Here is a 25,787-nt window from a genome sequence, read left to right as displayed (position 1 = left end):
TACTGTGCATGTGGACAGCTGTGGTGCTCAGCTGCTAATCTCCCTATCTCAAGTTCCTTCATTTTTTTGACCTATTTATACATCTTGCTTTTGATTATTTTTTTTAATCATTGCATTGCCCATGTCATTCCCCTGCTCAGAAATGATGCCTGATCCCTCATTGCCTATACTATAAAAACCTAACTCCTTATCCAAACATAAAATGCCTTCCAGAACTTCATCTAAATCTGACTCTAACTGCTCATGCATTGTCTATTTTTAATAACTCAACAACAATAGGTAGTATCAGGTGATAGTTGAGGGCATAGATGCAAGGACTCTCAACATCGTTAGTCATCAGGGAAATGCAACTCCAAACCATGATGAGATATCATCTTATACCTATTAGAGTGACTGGTACCAAAAAAAATAAGAGAGAAAAAATGTTGGCGAGGATGTGGAGAAAAGGAGACCCTTGTGCACTCTTCGTGGGACTGTAAATGGGTACAGCCACCGTGGAAAACAATATGGATGTTCCTCAAAAAATTAAAAACCAAACTACCATGTGATCCAGCAACCCACTGCTGGGTATGTATCCAAAGAAATGAAAAACAGGAAATTGATGGGATATCTGAACTCCCGTGTTCACTGCATCACTATTCCTATAGCCAAAATATGGAAACGATCTAAGTGTCCATCAATAAATGATTGGATAGGAAGATGTGGTACATATATACAATGGAATATTAACTAGCTGTGAAAAAGAAAATCCTGTCACTTGGGACAACACGGGTGAACCTTAAGAGTATTATACTACTAAATGAAATAATCCAGAGAAAGACAAATAGTGTGTGGTGTTACTTATATAAGAAACAAAAATAAGCCAGATTCATAGAAACATAAATTAAATTCATTTTTCCTTTACTTAAATGTGCTTTGTGGGTAAAATATCAGATTACCTAATTTTACATAAAATATATTAAACTTTATTTTAATGTAATATGTTTTTTTAGCTATTCAGTGCTGGGTTTTATACTAATTATATTATAAAAAACTATTTCTGTATAAAGTAAACAGCACAGTCAATTACTTATTTAATCTTATGAGTTGAAAACTTATTCTATACATTTATAGCAATATGAAATTGTTAAACCATATAATGGTTTTATTGATGTGTATTCTTTGGGGCATTTTTTAATTTGAAGATGTTATTGAATCACCTGAGATGCTGATTATAAAAGGAGTGATAAGTTCCTTTTTTTTAAGAAAGATTTTATTTATTCATTTTTAGAGACAGGGGAAGTGAAGGAGAGAGGGAAAGAAACATCAACGATGAGTTGCCTCTTGCACACCCCACCCCCACTGGGGACCGGTCTGCAGCCCAGGCCTGGGCCCTGACCTGTAATCAGCCTGGTGACCTTTAGCTTTGTGGGATGATGGTCAACCAGCTGAGTCACACTGGTCAGGGTGATAAGCTTCTTCTCAAGAACACTATTAACTGTGAAAAAGAGGGAAACTGAAAGGCACTGTCCATAGAGCCACTGGACTGCAATGTGACCACAATAATCCACAGGGTTATAATGATCAGGCACCAAATCCACCCACATCTCAGCTGCCCTTTCCAGCTTTGTGATACTTTCACAGGAAGTAAAAAGAACAACATTTTAGAAAATAATACAGAAGTTTCTATTCCTGTATGTAGTATCCCATTATAACCTATTAGAAATATAATAGCATGTATTCTACCAAAGGACAACTTTCTTAAACTTGCCATAAAGAACTTCAAGCAACAAGCTTCATGAGTTTTTTCCTTAAACTTCTCAGAAAGTCCCTCAGCTGGGGCTATTGTTAATTATTCCAAGCAGCTCTCATCATGAGAACTTCAAAGAGTTTCCCCGACCACTCCTTGCTGCCCTAGGAGGCTTCTAACTCTGTCTCTTCACCAAACCACTTACAAAACTTGGAACCAGTGAAAACATCTTTTATCTCTTCCGCTCCTCTGTGGTTGATCATGCTCTCGTTCAATTCCATGTTCGGTTCAGTGCCATTTTTCTACAAATCTGCTGTGCAGGCCAGCATGTGATTTCAGTCAGCTTTACAAGTGTTCAAGTTCAATAGCAAAAAAAATATATGTATCAGGGTGAAGGCGAACACACACGTCTTCAGATCCAATTGGAGAATTTGCATAAACATAATTTGAAACATTGTATCATAGATATGATTTCTTATTTACAGGCTAGAAGAAACAGTGTAGAGATGTACAATTGCTTCAACCTATTATCACGAGACTGTACAGATTTTGAAAATGAAAACAGTAAGTTTATCCTTGTGATAAAGGTGCAAAGTGAAGAAATAGGATGTAACAGGGATGGGCTTCAAGGACTGCCCCCTTGGCGCCTCAAAAACTCTTTCATTTACACCATAATACCTAAAATTCTGAGCTCAAGGTCTATGCATTCACTTACTCCATCAGAGAAAATTAACAGAACGCCTGTAGTTTGCCAGACACAATGTCTAAGAGCAGGAAGGGTGCTGGAGCTATTAAGTTCAATGTAATTCTAAACCTTGTTTAACAAACCTATACATTTGTGGGGGAAGAAGAACATCATAGAATAAATACACAGCACAGCATATGAAAAATACAGTGAAAGTGAGAGGTATAAAAATCTACTGGCAACACAGGTGAGAGAATAATTCCCCGTGGTGGATCTGACGGGCATCAGGGAGTGGAGGATTTTTGAGGATACTCAGAAACTTGCCAGTTCGAGAACAGGTGTGGGCGTGAGAGTAGGGTCAGAGCACAAGGTAAAGAGACGAGAAGGAACAAAGGCAGAGGGGCATGAAGATAAGGAAGGGGAGGAGTTTCATGTTACCACAGGCCAGAGTTTGAAAGGGAAAATTGGAAAAAAAAAAAAAAGAACAGCAAAGGCTTTGAAGGTTATCCTGTTGACAACGTAATGTTAGTGAAGGATCTTGAGCAAAATAAATAAATAAATAGAGAGATAAATAAATAAATAACAGACAACCGTGACAGTAAGAGGCAAGTCCGGTTGCAAATGCCTGAGACGGGGTGAAGGCAAAGTGCTCCAGAAGCAACTGTGCTGTTGGAGGGGAACATGACAAAAGCTTGGGAATCGTCAGGGCACTGTCTCCGGCTGAAGTTCAGAGAACCCGGAGTGCAGCAAACTTATCATTCAAATGTCTTTCTGTACGTGGCCTTAAAGACATCCTTTCCTAAAAACAAATGCTGCAGAGAAATAAGAAAATGAGAAAGAAGATGCCACATGGCTATGATGATTGAAGCAAAAAAACAGGACAAGAGATAGTAAGATGAGACACCGCCTATTTTGAAATTTTCCTGAACATCAGCCCTGGAGCTCATTTTAAAATAAATCTCAACAATGTTAATAGGGAGAGTCTACTTCAAGATGACAACGTAGAAAAATCCTAAACTTATCTCCTATTACAGACAAACCAAATCTACACTTAATATGAAATAGTTTCCTCTGAAAAAAAAAAAACCCAAATACTAAAAATGGTGGAGTGACCCCTTCAGGAAAACAAAAGGACAAAAGGGGAAGCACAGAGAAATGGATAGGAAAAGCCAAGAAAACATTTTTGGCCAAAAACCCCATCCCTGGCACAGGGACTCACCATCAAAAACTCAAATCCCAGACCTTCTCCCTGAGCTGTGAAGGGTTTGTTCTTTACCTTCGGCAGCTTCCTGAGAGACCAGCCCCTACAACGTCTGGCTTTGAAGATTGACATGGATCACACTCATGAACCGGAAAGGGCTCTGCAAACTGAGAAATGGCTCCTAAAGGCCCCAGGTGCAGACTTGCCCACCCAGGTCCTCACACAGAAGCAGCCCTATGAAACGTGCCCAGACTTTAAGTGAAAGAAAGAGACACACTTGCTAATTTGAAAGTGTTGGCCTGAGTGGCAGGGCCTCCATCCAGGGGAGGAGGCTGATGGTGCCATCCTCCTGCTCTTTCTCTGCCTCACTAGAGTGGGTAGGCGGGGCCTGTTTCATTTCTGGCGGTGCCATCTTTATGCTTCAGCAAGTGGGTGCCGTCCTCTGCACTCTCTCTCTCTCTGCCTGCAGAAGCCGCTGAACCCCATCTTTCTCTTTTTCCTTTTCTTTTCCTTTATTCTTTTAAAACACTTTTTCTTTCTTCTTTTCCCCCAGAGGGACATCTTTGCATTCTTCCTCCGCCTCACTCCAAAGCACCAGTATCTTCTGGAGGGGAATGTTTACACACATCTGGTGCCCGGATTTTACATCTGGTGACTCGATTTTTGGAGCTGCTATGCAGGATACGCCCCTTGTTGCTCGGCTCTGGAGGCCAGGCAGGCTTGTGTTCCCAGGTCCCCCGGGACTGCAGTAATCCAAGAAATAGTTCTTAGTGGACAACCACCCTCAGGGTACTGCCTAGAGAGCAAACTGAAACACACTGTAGTTTTTCTGAGACAGAAGCCTGGCTGCTTGTCCAGGAGTTTCAGCCTCAGGGAGGCCAGGAGCCATCTGGTTCCAAACACTTCTAGGTGCCTCCGAAAAGGCTGTCAGGGAACAGGGGCCTTGGGACACAATCTTAGCACTCTCCCTTGGCCTCACTCCAGCTCTCCGGTATCTTCCAGAAAGGAGCTTATTCCCTTGCCTGGTGTCCTGACTTTTTTGGCTACTGCCAAAGGACTCCTCTCCATTGCCTGGTTTCAATGGACTGAGGGGCTTCTGCTCCAGGTTCCAAAAAACTGTAATCCATGGAGAAAGAGATTCTAAACAGCCATCATGCCCGGGGCAGAGAAGAGGCAACATACCCAGGAGTTCAGTCTTCCTGAGACGGAGGCCTATTAGCTTATGATTCTAGCTACTGCTTGAGGGAAAGGCTTCTAATTCCCATAAATACACATCTAAGGGCTGATGGTAAACATTTCCTGAGATGTTGGAGGGTAGGCACCATCTTCTGGCTCTCTCTCTGAGTGCTCCAGAGCACAGCATCTCTCAGACTGGAGCACACATGTGTTGGTGCCCCAGTTTTTACATGTGGTGCCTTAGTTTTGGTGGCTGCTGTTCCTGGTGGCCAGAGGACTTGTGTGCCTGAGTCCCATGGGATTATAACAATTGGAGTGACAGTTGCAGGCAGGCTGCCATCTTCAGGGCACTACGACACAGAGGGCCACCTGAAACAGACCCCAGCCTTTCTCTGAAAGAGGCACCGCTTGCTGGTCCTGAAGGTTCAGTCTTTGGGGCAGGCTTCAGGTTTGGGATACCTCTAGAGGCTAAGGGAGCCCGAGTGTCCACCAGTAGATGTGCAGGTAAAACAACCATGGGACACTTACACAACAGAATACTGCTCAGCTGTAAAAAGGAAGAAAACTTTACCCTTTGTGACAGGGTGGATGGACCTGGGGAACATCATGCTATGGGAAATAAACTAGTCAGAGAAAGACAAATACCATATAATTCTACACTAATTGTAGAATCTAATGAACAAACTGAACTAACAAGCAAAATGGGGAAGACTCGTAGATGCTAAGCAGTGTGGCAGCTAAGGATGGGGAGGTTGGTGGGTGGAAGAATTGAGCAGAAAGGAAAAATGACTCATGGACATGGACAACAGTTTGTTGATTGCTGGGGGGTGGGGGGATAAGGGGACAGATGGTAATGAAAAAAATACAATAAAGATTAAATTTTAGAAATAGAAGGGGAGGAAGTGCTCTCAGGGAACACAGGCCAGAGATTCATTCTCTGTGCTCTCCCTCTGCCCCACTGTAGCTCCGCAGTGTCTCCCAAAAGGGAATTTAGACACTCACCGGGAGTTCACAACTGCTACCAGGGAAAACCTCTCCATTGCCTGGCTCTGGTGGTCAGTGGGACTTACACATGCTGTCCCACAGGACTGCACATGTTTGCATACCTTAAATGCTGCTACCTGAGGATCTGGCTTCCCATCAGCCTGAACCTAGGCACTGACTGAGATACTGAGATTCCACCCCAGCCTTTGGGATACTCGAAGGTCTTGGCACACCCTTTATTAAAAATAAAATAGGCTGCTTGGACAGTCACAAATGTTTCAGAGACAACCAAGAGCTTGGGCAGGGCTGAAGGACAAATTTCGTCTCATACACTAAAGCCAACCCTTCAAGACTGGCAAAGGGGCCATTTCATCTAGAGCATACAAACAAACACAGAAAGTTAAACAAACAAGCAAATAAATAAATAAATAACTGTGTTACCAAAAAAGGCAAGATAATATTCTTTTAAAAAAACCACAGTGAAATAGAGACATATCCTGGCTATGTAGCTCAGATGCTTAGAGCAAGATTGTGGTTTCAATCCCTGGTCAGGACACATTCAAAAATCAGCCAATGAATGTACAAATAAATGGAATAACAAGTTACTATTTCTCTCTCTCTGTCTCTCTCTTCCTTCCTCTCTCTTCAAAATCAATTTTAAAAATTTGAATTAAAAAATTGGAGATAAGTAATTTACTTGATAGAGTTCAAAGTAATGATCATAAGGATGTTCACCAAACTTGGGAGAAGAATGGATGCCCACAGTGAAAACTTCAACAAAGAGAAAATATGAGAAGACAACAAACAGAAATCACAACAAACAAATTGGCAAAGCTGAAGAATATAATAAACTGAACTGAAAAAATACTCCAGGGGTTTCAAGAGCAGATTACATGAAACACAGGAAAGGACTAGTTAACTCACAGATATGGCAGAAGAACTCAGCAAATCACAATAGCAAAAAAAAAAAAAAAAAGAAAAATAAGTGACGATATTAGGGGACTTATGGGAAAATATCATGCAAACTAAGATTTGCATTATAAAAGTCCCAAAAGGAAAAGAGAAAATAGCGGGAAGTCTATTTGAAGAAACAATGGTGAATTTTTTCCTAACCTATGGAAGGAAATAAACATCCAGATCCATGAATCCCAGAAAATTTCAAAAAAGATGGCACCAAAGAGACCAACGCCAAGACAAATTATAATCACAATGTCAAAAGTTAAAGACTTCCAGCTAAAATGAAGGTGTAGGTGGAAATACTGTGCCTCTTCACACAACCAAATTTAAGGACAACAAAGATTTAGAAACAAAAACACAACCAGAACAGACAGAAAATTGAACTGTACCAAAGTCCAACAACAATGAACCATTCATCCAGACCAGTAAGAGGGGAAGATTTGTCGGCCCGCAGAGAGGGACTGAGGCAGGAAAAAGTGTGGTTGGTAGACCTGGGTATGGGGAGGAAAGGAGCAGACCCAGTGAGGCAAGGTGGTTGGCTGACTGTGGACACACATTTGTGTGTGGATAAACCAAGCAAAAATGGGCAGCGAGACACACCATGCAACCCAGGACCCCAGAGCTGGGAAATAAAGACTAAAAGCACCAATTGAAAAAACTTGCAGGGGTTGAAGTGCCAGGAAAGACTCCAAGCCTCACAGGAGAGTTTGTTGGAGAGACCCACAGGGTCCTAGAATGTACACAAGCCCACCCAAACTGGAACCAGCACTAGGAGGGCCCAATTTGTTTGTGGACAGTGGCAGAGGGGACCAAAATCTGAGAGAGAGTAGAGCAAGTGCCATTACTCCCTCTCTGACCCTGCCCCCACATACAGCATCACAACCCAGTTACTTGGGTGCCCTGTCCTGATGAACACCTGAGGCTTTGCCCCTCATACGTACCAGGTGCAATCATACCAAAAAATTATGGCTCAAACAGAAGAACAAATCAAAGCCCCAGAGCCAATACTTTTAAGTCACCAAGAGATAGCTAACCTATCAGATGCACAGTTCAAAACACTGGTGATCAGGATGCTCACAGATCTGGTTGATTTTGGTTGCGAATTAGATGAAAAAATAAAGGCTACACTAAGTGAAATGAAAGAAAATGCACAGGGATCCAATAGTGATGGGAAAAAAAAAAACAACTGGGACTCAAATCAATGGAGTGGAAAGAAAGAAAGAAAGAAAGAAAGAAAGAAAGAAAGAAAGAAAGAAAGAAAGAAAGAAAGAAAGGAAGGAAGGAAGGAAGGAAGGAAGGAAGGAAGGAAGGAAGGAAGGAAGGAAGAAAGAAAGGAAGGAAGGAAGGAAGAAAGGAAGGAAGGAAGGAAGGAAGGAAGGAAGGAAGGAAGGAAGAAAGAAAGGAAGAAAGGAAGAAAGAAAGAAAGAAAGAAAGAAAGGAAGGAAGGAAGGAAGGAAGGAAGGAAGGAAGGAAGGAAGGAAGGAAGAAAGAAAGAAAGGAAGGAAGGAAGAAAGGAAGGAAGGAAGGAAGGAAGGAAGGAAGGAAGGAAGGAAGGGAGAAAGAGAGAGAGAGAAAGAGAGAGAGAGAAAGAAAGAAAGAGAGAGAGAGAAAGAAAGAAAGAAAGAAAGAAAGAAAGAAAGAAAGAAAGAGAAAGAAAGAAAGAGAGAGGGAAAGAGAGAAAGAAAGAAAGAAAGAAAGAAAGAAAGAAAGAAAGAAAGAAAGAAAGAAAGAAAGAAAGAAAGAAAGAGAGAGAGAGAGAGAAAGAAAGAAAGAAAGAAAGAAAGAAAGAAAGAAAGAAAGAAAGAAAAAAGAATGAAGAAACAGGAATTCAAAAAAATGAGGAGGGGCTTAGGAACCTCCAGGACATCTTGAAACATTCCAATATCCAAATTATAGGGGTATCAGAAGGGGAAGAGGAAGAGCAACAAGTGGAAAACTTATTTGAACAAATAATAAAAGAGAACTTCCCCAATCTGGCAAAGGAAATACTTCCTTTCAGGAAGTCCAGGACACTCAGAGAGTCCCAAAGAAGGTGAACCCAAGGAGGAACACACCAAGGCACATCATCATTACTTTAGCCAAGATGAAAATGAAGGAGAGAATTCTAGAAGCAGCAAGAGATAGGGGGACAGTCACTTATAAAGGAGTTCCCATAAGACTGTCAGCTAATTTCTCAAAATAGAGTTTACAGGCAAGAGGGGGGTGGAAAGAAGAATCCCAAGTCATGAAAGACAAGGACCTACATCCAAGATTGCTCTATCCAGCAAAGCTTTCATTTAGAATGGAAGGGCAGATAAAGTGCTTCTCAGAAAAGATCAAATTCAAAGAGTTCATCATCATCAAGCCCTTATTATATGAAATGTTAAAGGGACTTATCTAAGAAAAAGAAGATAAAAAATATGAACAGTGAAAGGATAGCAAACTCACAGTTATTAACAACCACACCTAAAACAAAAGCAAACTAAGCAAACAACTAGAACAGGAACAGAACCACAGAAATGGAGATCACATGGAGGGTTAGCAAAAGGGGAGTAGGAGGAGGAAAGAGGGGGAAAAGGTATAGAGAATAAGTAGCATAGACAGTGGGGAGAAAATAGACAGGGGAAGGGCAAGAGCAGTGTGGGAAATGTAGAAACTAAAAAACTTATGACACATGGACATGAACTAAAGGGGGAATGTGGGGGGAGGAGGTGTGCAGGGTGGAGGGGAATGAAAGGGGGGAATGGGACAATTGTAATGGCATAATCAATAAAATATATATTTTTTAAAGTTAAAGACAAGGAGAGACTTTCAAAAGCAAACAGAGAAAAACAACTCTTTATAGATTAGGGGATCTCAATAAGACCATGGGTGGATTTTTTAGCAAGAACTTTGCAGCCCATAGGGAGTGGCATGGTGTATCCAATATGTTGAAAGGAAAAAAAAAACCTTCCAACCAGGAATACTCCACCTGGCAAAATGATCACTCAGAATTGGAGAAATAGAGTTTTGCAGACAAGAGTTCATTGCCACTATATCAGCCATACAAGAAATGTTTGAGGGGCTTCTTTGAGTGGAAAAGTAATAAGGAAACAGATAAAAGTAATAAGGAAATGTATAAAAGTATAAATCTCACTGGTAAGATAAATATATAGTAAAGGATAATCACTTATAAAGCTAGTATGAAGGTCTAAAGGCAAATGTAGTACAAATAATTGTACCTACAATAATTAGTTAAGGAATAAAAACATAAGATGTAAAATGTGACATCAAAAACAAATCATGGTGTGGGGGAGAGTAAAAATGTAGAGCTTTAGAATATGTTCAGACTTAAATTGTTATAAATTTAAAACAACAATTTAAATTTGGTATGTTGTATATAAGCCTCATGGTAACACAAGGCAAAATCTATAGTAGATACACAAAAGATAATGAGAAAGGAATCTAAACATAGCATTAAATAAAGTCATCAAACCACAATGGAAGAGAGTAGAAGAAGCAAATTACAAAACAGACAGAAAACAATTTTTAAAAAATGATAATAGGTACATGCATACTTATCATTAATTACTTTGAAAGTAAAAACACTAAATTCTCTACTCAAAGAACATAAAGTGGATATAACAAGTGGATATTACAAGAGGATATAACATTTGTAAATATCTCTGCATCCAACATAAGTGCACCTAAATATATAAAGCAAATATTCACAGACATAAAAGGAGAAATAGGTAGCAATAAAATAATGATAGGGGACTTAGTATTCCACTTGCATGAATGGATAGATCATCCAGACAGAAAATCAGTAAGGAAACATTAACCTTAACCAACAAATTAGTCCAGATGGACTTAATAGCTATGTGCAGAACATTTTATCCCAAAGTAACACAGTACAAGCAGGACCACATTAGACCAAAAGCTTCTGCACAGAAAGGAAACCATCAACAAAATTTATAGGTAGAAAACATTTTCAAGCCATATATCTGATTAGCAGCTAACACTCAAAATAGAAAGAAATCATACAACTCAATAGCAAAAAAAGCTGACTATACAATTAAGAAATGGGCAGAGGATCTGAATATATTTTTTTCCAAAAAAGATGGCAAACAGGTGAAAAGCTCAAAATCACTATCAGGGAAATGCAAATCAAAACCACAGTGAGATATCTTTTCATACCTGTTAGAATGGCAATTATCAAAAAAGTCAAGAGATAACAAATGCTGGAGAGGATGTGGAGAGAAGGGAACACCCGTGAATTCTTGGTGAGAATATGAACTGGTACCATCACTATGGAAAACCATATGGAGGTTCCTCTAAAAATTAAAAATAGAACTATCATACTATCTATCAATTCCACTTCTCATTATTTATCCAAAGAAAACAAAAATACTAACTCAAAAAGATATATGCACCCTTCTGTTCACTGCTGCATTATTTATAATAGCCAAGACATGGAAATAACCCAAATGTGCATCGACAGATAACCAAACAAAAAAAATGTCTTATATGTACACAATGCAATATTATTCAGCCACAAAAATAGAATGAAATTTTGGCATATGGAACAACATGAATGGACTTTGAGGGCATTATGTTAAATGAAACAAGTCTGACAAGAAAGAAAATACTGTATTTCTCACTTACATGGGGAATCAAACAACATAAAACAAATAAACAATAAAAACAAGCTCCTAGATACAGAGAACACATAGGTGGTTGGCAGAGGCAGAGTTGTTCATGTGGGAGAAATAAGAGAAGGGGGTCAAAGGGTGCAAACTTCCAGCATAAAAAATTGTGAGTATGATGTACAGCATGGTGACTATAGTTAGTAACACTGTATTGTGTATTTGAAAGTTGCTAAGAGTAGATCTTAAAACTTCTAATCATGGGAAAATAAATTCTATAAAAATAGACTTACTGTGGTGATTTCATAATTTCAAAATATATACAAACACCAAATCATTATGTTGTATACCTGAAACTAATATAATGCTGTATGTCAACTCTACCTAAGCAAAATGTGGCATAAATAAAATAAAGTTATCAGTACTCCGATGTGGTTCTGTAGCACGGAACAGTGTGGAGAGCAGGAACTACAGTCAGAGCCCTGACAGGAACACCACGTGCAGACTGTGAACTGCACAATCAGATGTGTGGCCCTGTTGCCTTTCTCAGAAGCTTAGTTAGCACTCAAGAAAAATGCCCCCCAAACTTAAGTTCATCTCCCATAAATTTAAAGTAGATAAAACAGTGCTTAACACAATAAAACTCAATGGTGTGAACACCTTTCCAGCCTCTCTTGTAAGCTAAAATAAAACTGTATTTATGAACAATGGACACTCAGTGGACTGGCAGAACACTATGTTTATCAAGTTAGATAATCCAGGAATGAGCTATTGTTGCCCATGTAGTTACAGACAAAACAAACAAACGAAAAACCCTGAAAATAAGAGAAATTGAGAAAACTTGGCAAGATAACTCGCTACATACTCAAGGCCAAGACCCAAGTTCAAAGTCTGTGCCCCTTTTGGAAACTATGATGCTGTCTTATACCCACAGATTCTGTTTTACAAATTAACCACTGTCATGATTTCTCAAAAAGAGTTGAACTACTACTTGGAGAACAGGAAAACTGGATGAAACCTGTGGTGTCACTTCACTAAGGCAACATGGTGATGCCCACTCATGTTTGAAGCAACTGAAGAAGCAGCTTCATACAATAGCCTGCTTTGCCTTGTGCAGGCAAAAACCGGACGTCTTCTGGATGAGGCACATGAGGGTGCACAATGGGTCCTAGTGCTCCTTCCTAGCACACAGTATGCCATCTGGCACCTCCAGGAAACTAGTAAAAACTTGTTGAGTAACAAAATTACACCACGAGTATATAATTATAAAGTTTTCTCCCATATCCCTTTTTGCATCCGACTGTACATATGAATATGTGAAAATTGAACAACTTAAAGCTTCCTATAGTTGCTCATCCAAACCGTGGTGTCTGGAAATGGGAATCACTGAAAGCTGGGAGAGAGTGACCTGGATTCTCCAAGGTAGGAAAATACCCAGCCCTCTATGGTCTCGGCGCACCTGGAGAACAAGCTACTTGCATCAGCTGAAGGAGACACAGCAGGCTCCCAGTGGTGGGTCCGAGAGCCTGCCCTGTGCAGGCACTTTGTGTACACAGTAACCATGAACGCCATAGAAACCGAGGCACAGCTGGGGCACAGAAACTGAGGCTACACAGTTTCAAGAGTCAGGAGATGAATTCCAGCCAGATTTCCTCAATTTCAGTATTCATGCTTCTCCTACTCCACCACAGTCATTTTCAAAGGACATTAAATATGCATTTATATAATGATACCTATATCATGATGTTAAAACTACATTCAATGAAAGTAACATTTAACCATGACTACACACCTCATTACAATGTGATTCTTTACTTGCATTAACACCATTGCTTTTAGTTCTTTCTTAATTCTTTCAATCAGTCAATGCTTTTAAACACTTAAAATACACTTTTAAAATGTAAAGTAATTTTTGAAGAGTTCAGTGATGCGTTTGAATTAATAGCAATTTGTCAAAAAACAAATGGCCCACCAGCCTTACAAGTGATCTACAAAACTTATAAGTGCTTTTCACACATACACAAATGAGTAGGGCTGCTCTGTGAGGCAATAAGGGCCACTGTGCCATCGGGCACATAAAGACACAGCACATTGTATATCTGCTTCAACAGCGTTCCTGAATGTTCAGCTCCGATCTGCATTTAAATTTCCGGCATTAAAACAGCTGTGATGGAACTGTGCAGAGCCTTAGGCAAATAAATGTGATAACCAGCAAAGATTCTTACTATAGCAGTGCAGAGAGTAATGGCATAAAAGGTGGAAGGTAGAAGGTTCCAGAAAAAAAAAGTGTAGCAGTCTGAAATAGTTAAGAAATTCTTGTTGAGACATTACATTTGTAAAGTCCTTCCTGGCACTGACTAACTCAGCACTTTCTAGAAAGTGCTGCCCTGACATTGTTCAATGTGGGATCTATTTCTAAAATAAATGAAAAGGCCTTGTGTCCTACATTTCACCATGATTTCAAACTAAATAAGCAGAAGGGATTTTAATATATATACTAATAAAAAGTCTGCTTTCTGCCCCAAACTATTCTTCTCATAAACTGCACAGACCCCACCCTCACTCCCTGGTCTCCAGAGACTGAGAGAAGTGGGGACTCGCCTGCCACACAGTCTTGGCGGGGACCTGGGGGAAGGGTAAGGAGAAGAATGTGTGAACCAAGGCCCGTAAATGACTATCCACTCTCCTCCTCACTTTCCCACTCTGGGGTCCTGATTGCAGGGTCTGCTATCAGCATCACAGAGATGATAACAGAGGAAGAGTTGCTGACTGCAGCACTGAACCTTGATTCTCAACTCCCTGCCCTCAGGCGTCTAACATGATGGTAACCAGAGTAGTGGCATCCACCTCTTAGAGAACTGTGCCTAGGCCTCTGATAGTATTGAGCATCTTCTATGGTTCTTTTGAGTCTGGAAGGGGTAAAAAAACCAGCTTTTATTTGGATGTATACTCGGGTGAATGCCTGCTCTATGTAAACTTCTGAGATGTCTCAAAAAGCCTTGAAAAATATCTTCTGCCTGTTCAGTCTCCAGTGGTACTTAAGCACCTGATGGCATAACTTACATATCACCACTGATGTCTTCCCTGAACGTACACACATAGCTATGTTAATGAATGCAGCTGTTTAAATACCCGGAAAGGGATAAACATGGTTTCTAATGGAACTGACTCCAAGACTGAATTTGCCTTGTATTACGTGAGAAATACGACATAGAATACCTCATGACTATGACTTTTCCTGTCATAAGTCTTGCATTTATTTGATCAGTTTCAGTGGGAAGCAACATGTTTCCAATACCACTGGGGAGCTGCTGGCTCCTGTTAAACTTTGGCAAAATTACATCTAGTGTTTTTAGGAGGATTAGTAAAATCTCTTTAATGAATAGAACCAAATCTTTAATAGCATATCTATTTTCTCCTTCAACTGAATGATTTAAGAAAATATTTTATTTGATCAGACCCTGTGGTAATGTGTGCTGTGAGCAATTCACTTGCCAAAATTTTAGCACATCTTGATTGTAATAAAAAAATAAGCTGCCTAACAGTTTCTTTATTTCAGTCATATATCGCTGAATTCAAAGCACTTGGTAATGTGTCAGACTGTAGCACGTAGGTCTATGAGTCCTTTTATAATGTATGAACTACTGGTGCACTTTATACTGCTAACAAATTCATTTGTTGCACCAGGTTTAAATCAGCATGGTTTTAAATGCAATGGAGTTCAGTAAACAAATCATTGAGTATAAAAAAATGGGAAAATTATTTTAAAGCTCTTTCTTCTTCTGTGTATTTTAAGTTAATTAATACATTTCTTATAAGCCTCCTATTACTATAAAATGTGTAAAGTTAACGGGCACCCCAGCAGCAGATGAGCTACAATAACTGGCAAGCATTAAATATTTCTAACTTTAATTGGTATATATAGATCTTTTACACCCATACGCTACTTGTTTAAATACATGAATCAAATAACGTCACACAAATATCTATTTTTAAAAGCTGACTGTGCCCTGGCTGGTGTGGCTCAGTGGATTGAGTGCGGCTACTGGCCTGTAAACCAAAAGGTCACTGGTTCAAGTCCCCATCAGAGCACATGCCTGGGTTGCGAGCCAGGTGCCCAGTTGGGGCCATGTGAGAGGCACAATGGATTGATGTTTCCCTCACACATCAATGTTTCTCTCCCTTTCTTTCTCCCTCCCTTCTCCTCTCTCTGAAAATAAATAAATAAAAATTCTTAAAAAAAAAAGCTAATGGCATCACTGAATGACTAAATATGTAAGATTTAATTCTAATAACCTTCCTTCCAAAATATTTCATGCTATTTAACAGACAACATTTCAGAAATATACATATCATCTAACTTATTTCCTAATTGCAAATGTGGTCACATGAATCTATTATAGAACCCTAACAAAAATATGCATATTACCAGTGTGCCCTGGCAGAAAATATACATTGATAAGTTCTACCAATGAAGCAAATTTCAAGCTCTCATTTATCTGCTAATATATGCACATCAAGGTGAAATAATACTAGTATAACAGCTAGTCATAAATCATAATTTAGGTTTTTATGGTTGTTATTCTTGATCATTATCTTATATGATTTGAATAAGCTTATTTGGACATATATTAGTAATAGCATTAGATAGATATTTGGATGCACTTCATTTATCAACCATATTCTTTATAACATTACCTCCTTACATGAATAAAACCAATAAATTTTTAACAAAAGTAGTATATCACAGTATAAAAGACAAATTATCCCTCCTCTTTTTAATGCAACATTAATAAAGCATATATAACATTGTTACCTAGCTAAATAAATTATTTTCTAAATCCCTAGTATGTGTTTCTGCTGTGTGTGTGTGTGTGTGTGTACTAATTGTATTCAGTTCCAACAGCCCTTCTAATAGTATCAAAGGCAGTGAAATGGAAATTTAAATGCAGTTAAATGGAAAAACCAAAAGGCTTTAGAGAAAAGGCAGAAAAAAAAGACAGCTTGTTTGCTATGTGGCCCTTTTAGTTATACTGCACAAAGACAAGTAGAAATAGAAAAATTCTAACTTTAGACTGTGATATAAATGTGCCTTCGGGCAAACTGTGCAGAGAACCTGGACAGAGCCTGTGAAAGCAGGCCTGTCTATTCTTGGCTACACAACTGGAAGGGGAGAATTGTGCCACAAGAGGCTTCTGCAGATAAAAAACACAGCATTTCAGCCAATTTTTTCTCTTTTCTCTTCCTCAAAGTGCCTATTCAGCTAATTTATACATGTTATAAGTCCTCTTCTTCCAAAACAAAAAATTATTCTCTCTTCTATACTGTTTACCCCAATCCTAGGTCAAATGATTCAACATTCAACTTTTTAAAAATAAACAAATAATGAGTGAAAATCTAAAACTTTGTTCAGAGTTTAATAAAGAAAAAACATCAAGACAGTTTAAAGAAACATTCAGAAAGATAACACTACTGATTATGTAATCTAGAATGAATAGCATTTTCCCAAAAGTACAGTGGCGTCAAACACACCTTACAACTTTCTAATACATTGGAGATAACTCCACTGACACAAATACCCTAATCACTTACGGTAGCACTAAATAACACTATCTCAGCCAGTTAAAATTTTAAAACACTGATGTGAATGGCAGTGACTCCAAATTCTATTGTGATAGCCCAAATTTCACCAACTTGAAAGTATTAACTTTGCCAACCCCAATACAACAATACAGCTACAATGCACCCTACAGAAAAATGAAGAGTTCTCACCAGGTTTTTACAACAGGAAGAAAAAGAGCTGCTTCCTTTAAGTCATGTAAAAAAGACATGAGGAAGACAACCATATTAAACTAAAAAATAGTAAAAGAAATGTTCTGAATAGCTTCAAACTCCAATATCAAGTTTAAAAATAGTAATGTTTCCTTATCAAAAATGTCCTTCAGAAGAGATTTATTATTTTTTTGAAATGTTATAAATATTAACCCCTTCATTATCACACAACTACCTTCACAGTTAATGAAGAAAGGCAATTATTAAAACAGAGATATTCATTCATATACTTAGAAACTTTGGATGAATTATTATTATCTTATTCAAATATCTAATCATTGATATAGGTGAGATACATACTTATACTCTAGCTAGATATGCATGCTAATAAGTTCCACACCCAGATAAATCAATAAGTTTAGAAATTTAAATGTCCAAATGTTTCTTCCATGAGTCATCTTTGTGGTTTAGTATTGTCTTACCTCAACGATTTTGTCATGAATCTCCAGGCCATCTGCTCTGTCTGCAGGTCCATTTTCCAAAATTTTTGAAACATAAATTCCTTCTGTTGATATTTCTTCCTGGTTATTTTGTTAAGAAACATAACCATTAGCAGGAAGAAAGATGTAAACAAAATTTTACGTTGGATCAAGGACAATTTAGTAAATGTCACACAGTCAGTCCTCTTTAACATGAAACCATCTTTTTCACTTGAGGATTTGACATTGAATTTTAACTTAATACCAGTCATTAATCAAGATGGCAGCTTTAAAGAACAAGTGCAGCATCTCTGACCAGATCACCTATTTATGTTTCTGCATATACATAAGAAGCTATGGGGGAAGGGCATGTATGCTTTACAAAATGTCTCACTTCTAAAGAGGTGCAATGAAAAAGGGTTATAAGTTAAAGAAAACAAAAAGGATATCCAGCCTCACTATATAATTGGTTTGAGATGTGGTCATAGTTTTGAAAATGTAACCTAGCCTCATGATGTGACAGATTTGGAAACAGAGCTCTGTTCCCCGTCACAGGGAAGACTGGGAGCTTGCTCAAGTGTGAGACTCCAAAAGATCAACTCTAAATCGCAAGAGAACCTACCAGAGCTAATCTTTGCACATTTCCAGGTGTAATGAGCCCGATGATTAGTTAAACCTCAAATGCATAGCCAATATGGTACAAGTAGACATTTTAGCCAGTCTCAGGAAATCAATTACATTAAAAAACTTATTCAGAAAAAATGCTCAGTATCCTATAATAATATGTTGTGTAATTTTAAATGTCATTGTAGCTCATAGCAATTTAAATAAAATTATTTCTCCTTAATTAGCCTTCCTTAACATGCATTTTAAGAGGCTCTAAAAAATGGCCAATGTCATCTAAATGTCAAACACCTAACAGGCATTTATAACACTATTCCTTAGGGAAAAATGAGACAAAAATGATATGATGAAAAAGACATCCATATTTCCCCTAATAAGTGGAGGCTGTTCTAGAAACAGAAGCCAAGCAGTCATTAGTTGCTAGGTTTTTGAAATAGCAAACACAGAGGAAATATGTCATTGCCATCCTGACCTAAACAGAGCATATGGCCAGCCACTCCAAGACAACATCTGCAATACAGGATGCAAAAATTTCATGGCAGTTTACTGGGAAAATGAAAGAACACAATTTTTTAAAAAGACTTCACCACTTTTTTCTAGTTATGGTGAAGATTAAGTTGATGCAGCATTTAAAGGATATAACAGAACTTTGCAACTACATTGTACAGTGTAATTTATAACCCATGCATTTTGAAAACAATTGGCTTCAATGTAGAAAGTATTATTCATTTGATTAAATAAAAGATTTGATTTGGGGAGCCAAAAATATTTCAGATTTACTCTTGTCCTTCAACATGGCATTTCCTAGGTACTTGTGAAAACAAAAGCTCTTTATTTCAAAACTTATTTTAACTCTTCCTTTATTCATTCAACATATATTATATACAGCCTGGCCTGTGTAAGTATCTGAAAACTGACCAATCTAACATAATAAATAGGAGGTACAGCAGGCAACACAATTGCCCTATATCAGTAAATAGAAATTGCCCATACACATTATTGTGAAATAGGTTTTTCTTACTCAAAATCTACAAATGAAAGGTAAGTTTTCTATTATTTTATAAGCAAAGAGTGAGCTATGCATTAACAGGTGGGTTACCTGATTGGGTCGACCTCCTATAATATTAAATCCCAGAGTGTCATTTTCTCTCTCTAATACAATGGTGAATGGCTTATATTCTCCATCCTGGAAGAGAGGGAATAAAATAACAAATTAAGTAAAGATAGTTTAGAAAATAAATGCTAGAGTAATGTTTTTTTCCTGCAAATAAGTCAACATTTGAAAAGAGGAAATCCTTAAAATTAAGAATGGTTGAATTTGAGAGAAGGTTACTTTCTTCCTAACCTAACTTTGAAAGTTATGTATTTGAAGGGAACCACCATGCATGTGAGAAAAATAACTGTTTTCTACTGAATGGTATTACATTTTTACACATGCAACTTTTATACTAATGTGTTCATCATCTAATTCTGACTTCACTGTAATTTAAAACAGATTTCTGGTTTAGCTCTGTAGCTATTCTTATTCTTTCCCCTTATTACAGAGGAGTAAAATAAATTGTGAAAGAATCTGAGAATTATTTTATGTAACAATTTCACTACAGAAAGCCTTAAGAAATAATGAACTATTTATAAATTCCATTCAACTGGACTATTTGGGTTACTATTGTAATGCAGGATCTGACCAGTTACAGTCATCCTAATTGTAAATATTCTTATCTGGTTTTGCATAACTCTTGAAGGATTTTTTAAAAACAGGATTTTTGCCAGGTAAAGTAGTATTTCTCTTCCAACGGCCAAATCGGAGTTAAACACCTAGGCATTTACCTACAACCTGTTTATTAGTAAAGACCCAATTTTAAAACAAGATGAATAGTGCCAGAACAGACGGGTTTTGTTTCACACTATGGATATTATTGGCTATCCTAGGTTATTATATATTTGGTAATTACTTCTGAATGATAAAAATCTCAGGAGCATCATTACCACCGCTACCATCATCACCACCTTTTTCCCAGGAGCTTTTCCCCAGCAGTGCACACAGCGGCCCCTACTGGTCGTGTGAAAACATTTCTGAGGAGCACAGAGAAGCTTTCCAATCATTAAGTCTGCAAATCACGGGCGGGCAGTTTTTCCTCACTTCTCAGAACAATAGCTTGACTTGTTGAATGACTTCTCTCATATAATTCTAGCCGTGGCTCTTTTCCATCAGCCATTGCTTCCCTAAGAACTGGAAACCTGAACTGGCACTACAGAGCGTTATTTCTGTGCTTCTCTCTTGGCTCTTCTCATTTTATAAGTTTACCTGGATAAAAGAGGGATGGAGAGAGAATCATAGCATCCAGGCTTTTAACGAGCAGTATGCTTCCGTGTATCAGTAGGAACATTTTAGCCCCTCACATTTCACTTTTCAAGGCCAGAAGCATCTTAATCCCATGCCTGAGCTGGCAGCAGTCTCAAATGGGAATGGTTCTGGGTTGCTCCTCCCCAGGACGCTGAAGAATGAAAACAGCTCCTTGAATGGAGTGCAAGTTCTGCTAAATCCCTGCTCACCATGGCAGCGACCAACAATGTCAAACACTGTGCAGAAGTCCTCCAGAAGAGAAGTAACAGTATTATAAACAAGCCTCTTCACGAGGGGTGCTGCAAAGAGGCTTGTTTATTCGGTCTGAAAGTGGGCAGACCACAAGCACTGTTCACTGTTCGGGGCCAGCAGCTTCGACAAAGAAGGGAAACAGCCTCTGCGCCGGGGGTCCCCTGACCGCAGATGGCTGTGGCTGCTGCCAGACTTGGTTCCCCAAGTCACACACGCACACTTCACCAATAATGAAACGCGAGGGCAGGTAAGGACTATGAAAATAACTCTGCAGCCAAAAAAAGAATCTCATCTCTTAATCTTTTAACTTTAGTTCCCCACATCTCCGATAATCCCTGTACTGAGTAAAAGAAGGTGGCTGACATGGGCTGTCTCACAGGGGAAACTAAGTCATTCAGAGCCAAAGGCTTGCCTCTGACCAGGCCGCCGGGATGCTGGTGCAGGGAAGAGGGGAGGCAAGGTCGCAGAGGTCCCGGCTTCCTGGCTTATCTTTTTCTGCCTTCAGGTATGGGCCAAGTACAAAACATAGGTAGGAGATCGAAAGACGGGCAGCAAGTTTCTGAGTGAGAAACTGCGTTTCCTTAATTCATCCTTCTTCGTGGAAAAGTTGGAATAGGAACTGGTTAACTCTGGATGATCCTAATATAAGCGGAGAGGAAGGAATCCTTGTTAACCGCATTCCCAAAACATTCGAAAGATGAATGATAGCACAGAAAGATCAGGACGGGTGGGTGCTTTCTCCTGCATGACAAGGAAGGGACTATCACCGTCCACCGGAATCCTAAAGTACAGATAGAACCGTTCCTCTTTCCACCCCAGTGGACCGTTTCCCTAGTGCCCTACCCCTCTGCGCTTACCCGGCCGTGGCCACCGTTCAGGTCCCTGGCGAAGTTGCGGACGTGAGCCATGTACTGGGTGAACTTCTCCTGGTACCTGCGGGCAGTGAGCGGCACCTCGCCCTGCAGCGCCTTCTCGCGCCGCCTCCAGGCGAGTACTCGAGGCCCCGGCCCCCGCCCGCTCCCGCAGCGGCCGCTCGGCAGCCCCCCGCGCGCGCTCCCGTCCCGGGCGGCCCTGGGCGCAGTGCCGCAGCCCCCCCGCGCTGGCACGTCCTTGCCACCGCGGCCGCCCGGCCCCACAACGTAGCCCCAGAGGCCGCTGCGGGAAGGGCCGAAATCGCAGCGTTCGACGTGAGCCTCCAGCTCGTGCAGCGGGATCGAACGGCCGCAACCGCGGGCGCAGTAGTCACACCGGATGCGCAGCTTGTGGATGAGGCTGCGCAGAGGCAGCACCCGGTACAGCTCGCCGGGCGCCAAGGGCTGGCACTGCAGCGGGCACAGGCGCCACCGCGCTGCCCAGGGCAGCAGGCAGCCGGCGCAGAAGACGTGCCCGCAAGGCGTGCAAAGGGGCTCCTCCAGCACCTGGCCGCACAGCTTGCACTCGAAATCCGGGTCCACGGCTTCGGCGAAGCGCTCCAGGGCAAAGCCCATGGCCGGGATGAGAACGGAGAAGAGAAGGCGGAGTCCACTTTCTCCGATCCCCCTGGTCTCCCAGGAATACCCCTTGGACAGCGCTCCTTTGGCGGCCCTGACTGCTGCAAGGGGCGGAGGTGAAGGGTGGGGGGTTGCAGTCTGAGTTTGGCTGGAAGTTTTCAGGCTCCAGCTAAGTCCCTTGGTTCCGCCGTATTGACTCTAATAGACGCCACCTCAAGTGACGCCTCCCCCGATTCGCTGCTGTGCAATTTATATTCTTTCAAATTTTGTCCTCGGGGAACTGAGGCCAGTTTACAAAAACCCTTAAGAAAACCGTGCTGCTTAAGTGAACTTCAAGCAGTCTTCGTGCTGAGCTGGGTCCCGTTACCCATCTGCTCAGCGCAGATGTTGAGAAGTAACTTTTAATCCCACCTGAACATAAACTCCAGGAAAGCAGAATCTTTGTCCAGGAGGTTTTCCATTGAATCCTCACCGCTCCGCATCAAGTCGCTCTTCAATAAATGTGTTTTAATTGGACGCACCCTTGTTCTTTCAAATCAGCCAATTACAAAATCACCAGCTCAATGTGTCTGCCACCTTAGGAAAACCATTATGAGCTATCTACAGAACCGACCTTCTTAAATTGCGGTCCAAAAATCAGGTGAGCACAGCGAGCAGGGATGATGACTGACAGCAACGATGGGGAAAAGGCCAGGTGCTCGCTCGCCCTAGGAAACGTCTCTGTTAGGGCGAAGTTGAACCGCCGTTCAAGGCCTCCTACCGTGGGAGGAGGCTGGGATTCTGTTACTGAGCAGTCTGACTCCAGGTTCAGTCACCCCACCACCCAATCTTCTACTTCCACAGGCATTTACCATTGGGAAGGGAATGCAATCATTTGGGCACCTGGAAAGGAGAATTAAAGGGAGGGATTATTTTTAAAAAATCAGTGAAACAACAAATAAAATCTTAATAGTTGCTTCCATCTATTTACTCTGAATATACAGTTTAGGCCCCAACTGCTTTCCCCCTCAATTTGAGCCTTCCAACTGTGTAGCGTGTCAGGCCTTACTGAAAATATGCAGCAAGGGGTGCCTACAAACCCTCCTTCCCCAGCCAGCTTCCTCCACCATCTTCTGAAACCTGGGAATGCCAAGCAACACTAACACCTGGACACACACCACTTCCTGCTTTATCCTGAAGCTACTTCCACATGCTTAGGATGGGCTCCCTAAATTAATCATTGATGATTCCTCACTGACAGCTAAGGGTTGCTCCCAGAGAGCTGTGTACTCTCGTATAGGACTAGAAGCTATGTTTGAAACACATGAACAAGGATCCAGTCTTTATCCGTGGAGCCGAGGGAAGAATTAGCAATGGCTAATAATAGAGGCTAACAAGAACCTTCAGAGGGAGCCTTCTTTCTGTTTGAAAGATGAGGTTTTATCAGAGCAGTTCAATAGTGGTGGGGATTCAGGAGGGGCTTGCCAGATTTTTGATGTGCTTTTAAAGTTGTTTCAAAATAAGATGCTATATTCCATGTTGTATTCCTATAGATATGTGACAAAATAGCATTTGTCGTAATGCTCTAAACTTCCCCCTTTCCTTTGGCCTTTTCCCAAGGAAACAAATAATACATTTCCAAATCAGTAAGAAATCATTTAACACTAACAGCATGTATATATTCTTGTAAATTATCTAGAGCATATAAAAAAGGTTATAGAATTTATTCAAATTATCTGGGCCAGAGGGTTCTATTTCATCTTTTTTGTTGTTGTTATACATAGAAAAACCTATGATAGCTGTGACTTTAGAGCTAGGGTTTGACCATAAACACAATAAACACAATGGCAGTGAGAACTTTTTCTTTTTAAAGAGAGAGAAGACATGATATCTGAAAATGTTCAATTGAGATATTAGGAAAATGAGACTTGAAGTTACTTGAAAAGGAAAAAAAAATACAGCAATGGTTATATGATGAGTTTGGTCCACCCGTGCAATTCCTGTAGCAGAAGTAGGGTCATGAGCAGGTTATGGTATGAGTAATTCCAGGATGTACAACATTTTGACTGTTGAAGAGAAGATGGATGTCCACAGAGAATAACAAATTCAAAAATGAGAACATGTGAAGTGAAGCCAAGTAATGAAGTAGGCCAGAAGGAAGCTTAGGAAAATCTTTTGCTAAATGCAAAATGCAAGTTTGCATGAGAAAATACACATGTGAGTACTTCCAAGAGAGTTAAGTACCAGGACAAAAACATTGTCAGAGCTGAACACTAAGGAAATGGACATACCTCAGTGAAGCTCATGGGCTCTTCCCATATGAAGACATCACAGCATAATAAATCTGTGACATCAGTTGAGCTAAGTAGTCTGATTTCATTTCCTAGACTATAATAGATTATTCTATATATTAGGACAATTGTAATGTTTCAGAAAAGCTTGGCTGAGTTAGGAATCTGGAGCCCAATTACATTGAAGTAACTAGGTAAACAAAGAAAGTACTTGAAATAAGTTTAAAATACACACAAATATTTCAGTAAAACAAATCCAGTAACACTTTAATACCTTTTGGCAAATGAGAAAAATTATCCTCTTGCGTCATTAGCTTGGGCACATCCTTATGTCTTCACTGATCATAATTATCTACTAAGAATTCCTGGTTAGTGGAAATTGCAAGCTCAAAGGCCACTTTGGGGAAAGAGCTGAAAGGCGAGACACTGTCTTTCTTCTTGTCCAGTGGGGCCAGCTTCTAGCTGGCCTGCTGTTCATGGCCAAGACCAGGCCTACCGCCTTTCTCATAATCTTCCATTTATACTGAACCTGAGATACAATGGGAAGATGATAAATATACTTCTTTCATCTCCAAACCAAGGACCATGGCTGAACTCCAAATATGTTAAAGTAATCAGTGTTTGGTTAGGTATTTTCAGTGTAGGAACTAGTTTTTGCTCCAATCCACTTTCAGGGGTCATACATTCATGAAAACGTATAAATAATTAGCTTGCTATATTCTTGGGGCCAATTTCTAGAGCAGTAATGAAAGTGGGGTGTGCCTGTGAGTGTTTTCAGTGAGAAGAGGCAAGGTTCCAACTCAGCTCTGAGTCATCCCCACTCCAAGGATAAATAGGGAATCTGAGAGTTACTGATTGTTAAGTGAAATGCTAAAAGACCTAAAACTGAAATACTATATTCCAAGACTCAGAAATGATGAATGGAGAGGTGAAAAGGAGATAGAGATCATTTTTTCCACCCCATGAATAGATAATACCTTAAATCAACTTATTTGTGATATTTTTTATGTCATCTCATGCATCTGATTGAGAATCATAAAGTCAGGAAGCTTAAAAAAATTTTCAAAGGAACATTTAAATTAATTACTTCTTTAGTTCATGTATGTTTGGATAACCTAATTTGGTACATTAAACAAAGCAGGAATTTTTAAATCTTCCATTTTAAGAACTTAAAATTTCATCATTTATATTTTCTTTTCCCTGATTCCTTGGTCATGTAT

The 25,787-nt window shown here is 39.9% G+C and overlaps 1 protein-coding gene across 1 annotated transcript in view; it reads right to left on the bottom strand.

The window, feature by feature from the left end:
- Window positions 1-22,294, bottom strand: part of PDZRN4 (PDZ domain containing ring finger 4) — a 328,124-nt gene extending 305,830 nt beyond the window's left edge. Inside the window, exons 1-3 of the mRNA XM_053661858.1 lie at window positions 21,665-22,294; window positions 19,311-19,397; window positions 17,591-17,689 (exon numbers count right to left, since the gene is read on the bottom strand). Coding sequence (XP_053517833.1) covers window positions 17,591-17,689; window positions 19,311-19,397; window positions 21,665-22,294 — 816 coding nt within the window. The remainder of the gene's footprint in view (window positions 1-17,590; window positions 17,690-19,310; window positions 19,398-21,664) is intronic.
- Window positions 22,295-25,787: the final 3,493 nt, after the last annotated feature.

Source organism: Artibeus jamaicensis, unplaced genomic scaffold (genome assembly GCF_021234435.1).
Source record: "Artibeus jamaicensis isolate MK-2021 breed Jamaican fruit bat unplaced genomic scaffold, CSHL_Jam_final contig_233, whole genome shotgun sequence".
Classification (NCBI taxonomy): domain Eukaryota; kingdom Metazoa; phylum Chordata; class Mammalia; order Chiroptera; family Phyllostomidae; genus Artibeus; species Artibeus jamaicensis.
The sequence above is the reverse complement of the archived record's forward strand: the minus strand, read 5'-3'. Positions and strand labels throughout refer to the sequence as shown.